At 40.2% G+C, this 7,324-nt stretch overlaps 1 protein-coding gene across 2 annotated transcripts; it reads right to left on the bottom strand.

Annotated features, from left to right (window-relative positions):
• Positions 1-3,896: 3,896 nt before the first annotated feature.
• LOC148862760 (uncharacterized) lies at positions 3,897-5,109 on the bottom strand. Of its 2 annotated transcripts, none has more exons than XR_016110858.1 (3): positions 4,741-5,109; positions 4,563-4,661; positions 3,897-4,460 (listed from the first exon to the last, which is right to left on the bottom strand). XR_016110858.1 is itself a non-coding variant. In XM_088981442.1 (3 exons), exons 1-3 carry the CDS (start codon positions 4,906-4,908, stop codon positions 4,425-4,427), a joined length of 324 nt encoding a protein of 107 aa, XP_088837568.1. In that variant the 5' UTR covers positions 4,909-5,047; the 3' UTR covers positions 4,273-4,424. The 2 variants fall into 2 exon arrangements, 1 of the variants encoding a protein (XP_088837568.1); XM_088981442.1 differs by having other exon boundaries at positions 4,273-4,481; positions 4,741-5,047.
• Between the last annotated feature and the right edge of the window lie 2,215 nt (positions 5,110-7,324).

The following is a 7,324-nucleotide window of genomic DNA, read 5'->3' as shown; positions in this document are numbered from 1 at the left end:
TAGATAGAAAGCCATGATTTCACATCACAGCAACTAATAGCAGAGTCATTCTCATATACAGAGCCATGATTTCATCTCAATTCGAGTGTAGAGTAATTCCCATATATCCACCATAAGTGGTTTATTTCTCCCACTCTTTCATAATGCTACCCATGGAACCTCTCTCTCTCTCTCTCTCTCTCTCTCTCTCTCTCTCTCTCTCTCTCCCATACCAAGCAAACAAACAAACAAACCTTCTCACAACCACAACTGATAAATGATGATTGGTTCATCTCCATATATACACTGGAAGACAGAAAATTCTGTACTTAACTCGTCAAAAGTAGAACAGCATTTTATTGTACCGTACACTCACAATCACCACCCACATCTACCGTTACCAAAATCAGGAACAGTTCTTACTCTATTTTACAGCTGTGTTGATGCAAATTCTAAGGTTTCTGAGTGGTTCCAGCTATCTTCATAGGTCTTCCCCAAACGGTGGCACTGTTGCTTCAACAATTGTTGCTGCCTTGGATGGTGGAACCCTATTTATGAGAAAAAAGGAACACTCAAGACTATTATCAATGAAGTGAACTAAGATGGCGTTCGGTGTCCATTTAACAAGAAAGCTGGAGAATGTTTACTTGATTAGACTGCAGGTGCGAGAGTGGCTAAGAGTCTGGTTTGAGTAGAAGTCGGCACTAACGTTGGGATTATTAGAGGAGGTGGGGAGGTGCTGTTACTCGTAACAGTAAAAATAATCTCGAATTGCATGGGCGTGCCGGCAGAGTAAGATGATGATGCAATGACGTAGGATGTAGAACCGCCCGCGTCCTCTGTTGCTTCCCCATCGTCATGCACCGCCTTAACAATTTCCTCGAAGCCTTGCCGATGCTGTTGCAGCTAGAGAAAAAGCTCGAGCTTTGGAGATCGCCCACCACGATGTCTACAACTGAGCTAAGGATGGAGTACTGGTTCTGGATCGGCCAACGGATTGCTCTCTGCTCACTTTTTTGTACAACAATTGTTCTTTATTATTGGCTTTTAATATAACAAGCGAAGGGACGACTTGGCGAATCACGAATATGTGGTTTACCGTTTCGAACCAAGAGTCTGGGACTGGTAGGAGTTTAGTATGATAGAAGGAGGCAACAGACTTAAGTGGACCAGAGCAGGGACTGAGGAGGGCTTCCGGGGCAACCCAGGAGCCCACGGTGCTTGGTGCTGAGAAAGTTAGGTTTTTCGTTGCCGGAGATCTTTCAATAGATTTGTTCCTTCCTCCGTGACGATTAAAGGTATTTTTAAGTCAATTAAGTTTTGAGAGGAAATAGCAAAAAAAAAAAAACGAAAATTTTAATAAGGTATTTCGATAATTAATGCCTTCCCTATTAAGAATTTAAGAGGGTCTTTTTGACTCTTTATCACTGACCAATGGTACCTGCCTCCGGGGTGACGTCTCGCAACACATTACCCTCGCGAATTGGAGATCCAGCCGGGGGCTTCCCGTGTAACTAACCCTAAATATTAATACACTTAATCATCTACTTTTTCTTGATAAAGAATCGCCAACCTAACAGATATCATTGGATTAGGCATTTAGCTGTAACCACCCCGATGAAGTAAAACTTCTATTTGCTTGGGATCTCCAATATGAATTGTTTTTCTTGTCAATTTCAAAAACAAGGTAAAACTAATTGGCTTGAAAATAAGGAGGAGGTATAGAACGTGAATTGTTGTTTTAAATGAAAAAAAAAAAGATAATTATTTATAGGGAGAATGATGATTCAATCCAGGGTCAAAATTTTTAGGCCCAAAGTATTGTTGGGGTAGGTGCCAGCTCGGAATTGATGCCAATTCACAGGTAGGCGTTGGTGAATAGAGTATGAGTATTTGACATTTTGAATGTGTATAAATCTACATTGGAATTCAAAAATCTGCATTGGGTCTGTCTATACTTTTCTGTTATTTATACATAACGTATACATTTGAAAAAACCTTTGCAAACTGAGAAAGTAATCACCCTGATGACCTAAACAACCACGAACACAACGGATTGGCAAAACAATGAAGAATACACTTCCGGCTCCAATTCATAAAGGGCTAAAGCATACAATTAAAATCAAAATCATATAATTTGTATACTAAAAAACAGTTTTTCTTTTGAAATCCATTATTTTGATGATTCAAAAAATAAGTACTTTTTTAATAAAACCAATCTGTTTTTTCCTTTGCAAACAAAAACAGAATTCAAGGACATGGTTTTGTTATTGTTCTTCTTTGGTGTGGCAATTCCAAAAATAAATGAAGGTAAAAACATTCATGTTCCTAAATTGGTTCTTAAAACAATCACATTAAAAAAAAAACATATTTTGATTAAATGTGTTTTTTCATTTCCAAAGTTGGAATAAAAATTATTATGTCAGTATAAGCTCGTCTCCAAAAATAAAGGAATAGGGTTGCATCAAGTTGGCAAGTCATGCTAAAACTTTTTGCCAAACTCTCATGATCATGTATTATGATTTGTCTTTTTGTGTTAAACAAAACAAATCAAAGAAACATGATTAACATAATCACCCCCCATATAGTTGGAACAAGGCTTGGACGCCGACGGCGATGATGATAGTAAAAATTTGCTTTATTAATGGTTAAAAAGAAGCGTATATATTTGTGTAAGCTAGTACCATGTCTTTCCGATATCATAGATTTTCCCTTTTTAAAACAAACTAACATGCTATTGCATTATGAGGAAAAAATGTTCGATAATGTTTTTCCTTGATGTGGCAGTTTAAAAAATAGATTCATTCATGTTTGGGTGGAATATCCTCGAATGGAACTTATAAACAAGAGTTTGACACTACTTTTAACCCAAAAGCTTAACCCATTAGGTTGTGTTTTAAGGGTGACAATTTTTTATCCAATCCACTCTAAAATCTACCCATAGCCACTCATATATCATGCAGGTCAATTAGAGTCAAGTAACCCCATTAGGGTTATGAGATAAGCGTTGGATTAGAGTGGGTCATGGGTGTCCATAGGGTGAGTATACTACTGTTTAGGGTTTGAAAATAAAACATAACCGGATAATTGTTTGCCCTCTCTCTCTCTCTAATATAATTAAAAACTTAAAAGTAGGCAACGTTTATGTATTGGTTGAAGGAAACAACAAAGGATCAAAACGGAGTGAGGAGAGGCTTAGATTGTCAAAAAATAAAAATCGTGGAAGGGAATGGCAATTCAAATCTATATATGTCGAAGGAAACAATAAATGATAAGATTGTCGGGACTCAAAACATATAAAACTTGAATAATGGATGGGAGTGATGTCTAAAATCTATGCAGGATAGGATGAGGTCTCAAATATTGATATTATAGAATTGGGTGTTGGTAATGCAAGTGGAGTACAGAAAGTTGTAAATAAAATTTTGATGTTTAGTGGAGAATTCGACAAGGAAGAAGAGAATGGAAAAAACAAAAAATAAGATAAATGGTTGTGGATCCCATGTGTTTTATTACAAGCGTGGAGCGTTATTATTGGTTTTATAGCCCATTGATAATTGAACATCTATTACATTCAACTAATCCTTACTTAGTTGTTATTGCAAGATGGTGGGTTCCAGAGAGGCAGTGATTGGATCTTCAAAAAATTTGAGATGGCAAAGGTTCCATGTCGATTGCAAAAATAGATAGATAGAGAGAAAGAGGTAAGTATTGGTGTCTTTGGGTAGATCATTTTTTGCCCAGTCCAGCTTGCAAATTTCCAAGCCTAGGGCCAGGCTTTCGTGTACAAGCCCAACTAAGCCTGGGCCCGCATCAAGCCCAGAAAATTTTGGTCTGGACTTAGGCCCAACACTTCAAGCCCAGCCCGGCCTGCAATATATTATAACATTATATTATATATGTTATAGATATACATGTATATTTTATTCTATACTAAATGTTTATTATTTTATATAAGATATACAAATTTTAAGTTTTAACATATAAATAAAAATCATGTCAACTAATTCACCGATTCACCGGTGGCAACCTCACTAATTTACCGACTTCCGGTGGTGAAACATTCAAACAGCGACAAGCAAAAGACCCTCCGGTAAGCATTTTCTCCTTCTCCGATGGTCCTAGAACCCTGTATTGAAATGCTGATGGTATCTTCGTCCTCTCTTCAGGTAACCAGCAACATCCTTACTAATTCATCGACCTCCAGTGGTGAGACATTCCACCAGCAGCAAGCAAAAGACCCTCCAGTAAGTGGCTTCTCCTTCTTCGGCAGACCTGGAACCCTATGTTGAAATGCTGATGTTATCTTCTTCCTCTCTACAAGTTACCGGCAGCATCCTCACCGATTCACCGACCTCCGACGATGAAACATTCAACCAGCAGCGTCCTCACTAATTCACCGACCTCTGGCAGTGAAACATTCAACCAGCGGCATGCTCACTAGTTCACCGATCTCTCGTCATAGCCGGTGCACTGAAATTCTGTGCTGGCATCGTCACAACCTAGAATAATAAAAAAAAGGAAGCACTAACACAACCCCAAAAACTAAAATTCATTAAATAATTCAGCAAATGAGTACCCACTTGTGGATTGTGAAAATGTTGCTGGTTTGCTGTTTGAGCAATGCGAAATAGAGATCCGGCGAGCCCGTTGTACAACCTTTGAACTGAAGCTTCTCTGTTCTACAGATTCAAATAAAGAAAAAATTAAGAAAACGATAGAAAATAATCAGCTTTCTCTTTTTTCAAGTAAGGGTCTCACTTGGCTTGGAGATTTAAAGGGAGTATCAACAACATCATCCCAAGATTGATCGACAAGGAGCCTAGAATCTGAGGAATCAGCGCCGGCCAGGCTTAGAGGAAGTGGGCGAAGCCCCGACTCACTGCCCTGAAAGCTAGTGTCGGGAATAGACGACGGCGATATCGCCATTCTAACGCCGCCTCTCAAAAGAAGTAGCTGCTGCCGAAGGGCCAACGTTTTGGGTGCTAGTGAATTCCCGCTTATATGGTTCTGACGAAGCCGTGAAGCGAGCAACGTGGAATCGTCAAAACCGTAGTAAAGGTTTTCCAGCTGCGATGATGTCTGTTGGTCATCGGATAAATCTCTAGGTTTGCCGGTGGTAAGTTCCTTTTTTTCCTTCCAACGGCAAACGCCGGTTATATTGAGATTAATTCAAAAGAGTCGACGTGCACGCCTCCTATTGGAGGGTTCACGTGCCCCGTGAACCCAGGGGCCCACTGAATCCGGACTCCAACTTCCCCCAACTGCAACGTGGCTACGTCCAACGCTCCTTGATGTTCGATGTTAGATAACCAATTCACCACTCTATTGCCTTTCATGTGCGTGTGATTGTACTTGGCCACGTCTAATTCTTTATTTTAACCTGATACACTCCTTTATGATTTGACATTTTACAAGGGAATTTTTATTTCCTCTAATTTATGAATGAAGAGAATGTTGTTCAATTATCAAATATTCAATTTGATCTTATATACTATTTTATTTATTTTTTTAGGGATATTATTGAAAAACAAAAAGTTGTATGATTGTACTTTAAGATATAGAAATTAAGAAGAAATCTTAAAATTAAAAGATTTCTTTTAAGAGATAAGAGTTAATATAAAACGAATACACCTTTACTTTTGAGCATATCTATTGTTAGTTTTGAGTCATCTAAATAACTTATTTCTCTTGCCATACTATGTGCTCCTAAATAGACTCCCATTTCCCATTTCTACAACTATTATGGATTTTTTTCTTTTTTTATCCAAATAGTCTCGCCGTTCTAGATAATTTATTGCAATACAACTGTTATGTAGGCGCAATTGCTATTCTCTCTCCTTGAGGCTTCGAAATTGATTTTGATTTCACTAGGGTGAAGTGGTAACTATTTTATCATTTTGATATCATTTTTCATTCCTTCATTTCTACTTATTTGGGTTTCGTTGAACTCTCTTAGGCTAATAAGAACCTTTTTAATTATCTCAAGTGGTTTGAAAGTTTTGTCTTTCCAAAGATCCCACGGTAGGTACTTGCTTTTTTTCAATAGGAGTTTCGATTTTTGTTCCCTTTGGATCCGAATAAGTTTGTTCCACTAGCTAGAAATGGTTTGGTTTTCTTGTGCTTTCAGTCCACTAGGTCCCAAACCTGTTTGGCTAGGTGGCATTGAGTGAAGATATGATTTGCATCTTCTCTTTGTCCACATAAGTGGCAATCCGGCTGCATAATATTCCCCTTTTCACTAAGTTGTCCTTTTTAGGGAGTTTATTTATCACTAGAAGCCACATAAATACCTTTATTTTAGAGGGGCAGATGATTGTATTTTTTTAGGGGCGAAAATTCCCGATAGGTAACTTGTACTTCAGGTCGAGTGCCAATTTAGTACCCGAACTTTAAAATGCGACAATCTAGTATCCGAACTTTTATTTTGTGACAATCTAGTACCCGACGTTAACCAACTATTAAGTGGCATGCAAAAAGACAAAAATGCCCTTCAAGTGTAAACTGATGGTGCGTAATCCGACCGGTCCTACCTGTCAACGGCCTTGCCTCTGAACGGAGCTACAGGAAACCTAAAACGGAGAAGATGAGGTAACTCCAGGGGGGAACCCGGTGAGATTGCTCCGAAGCTCAAGTTAGTATTCTCTTGAAGGCAAGATAAAAAACCAGATGGCGCAAAGTTCACATATCTTGTTCTTGGGGGGCAGGGAGCATTTTATAACCACCTCGTGCACTCACTCCGAGGCTTCTATCAGGTCGGGTATGATTACTTCTGTGCTTCTGCCAGTTCGGGTGTCATCCCCTCTGCTGGGACAGAACCGCCACTGCTCCTTGTCGGAGCCGTCTCTGTAACTGGAGATGGCGGGGTCAGGTGACGGTGGCAGGTGGCCATCGGAATGCGGCTATCAAGCGTTAGATCCCAAGTCAGTTAGGTGTACCGCCCCAGGATACGGACTCCTTTGGTGTCAGGTACGATTTGTTCAGTTCGGTGTCCTAGGCGAGGTGCTGGAGTGGTGTGCGAGGCAAAGTCTTGAGTTCGGAGAGAGGTGGGGCCTGAACTGCCATGGGACAGGCCAGTTCGGGTTGTTGCCCTTTGTGCTCATAAGGCTCGGGGCCCAAGGGAGAGCTCGTGATCCGTACTGGGAGTTTGGGCTCCTTGCGGAGAGTTCAGACTGCTGGTTCCTCCCTTCGGAGCTCGCGCCTTGGCGAGCTGTTATGTCGAGCTGTTGCTTTCGCCACGTGTTGAGTGATTATGAGATCGAGCTAAATCTCCCTTCATTAATTGCCCCCACTCCTCATGCTAAGGGTCTTGCCCTGGCGCGGGGAGTTCGCGAGGTGGCGGTGG

The sequence above is a fragment of the Nelumbo lutea genome, chromosome 3 (assembly GCF_056320005.1).
Source record: "Nelumbo lutea isolate HS-2025 chromosome 3, American lotus-T2T, whole genome shotgun sequence".
NCBI lineage: Eukaryota > Viridiplantae > Streptophyta > Magnoliopsida > Proteales > Nelumbonaceae > Nelumbo > Nelumbo lutea.
This window is presented reverse-complemented; position numbering and strand designations above follow the sequence as displayed.

What these genes read in the sequence shown, in the direction of transcription:
- LOC148862760 (XM_088981442.1), bottom strand. Translation starts at nt 4,908, where the DNA reads ATGGCGATATCGCCGTCGTCTATTCCCGACACTAGCTTTCAGGGCAGT. An exon ending in CCTTTAAATCTCCAAGCCAA is followed by an intron (nt 4,662 to 4,740) that starts GTGAGACCCTTA and finishes TTGAATCTGTAG; the next exon opens with AACAGAGAAGCTTCAGTTCA. An exon ending in AACATTTTCACAATCCACAA is followed by an intron (nt 4,482 to 4,562) that starts GTGGGTACTCAT and finishes TTATTATTCTAG; the next exon opens with GTTGTGACGATGCCAGCACA.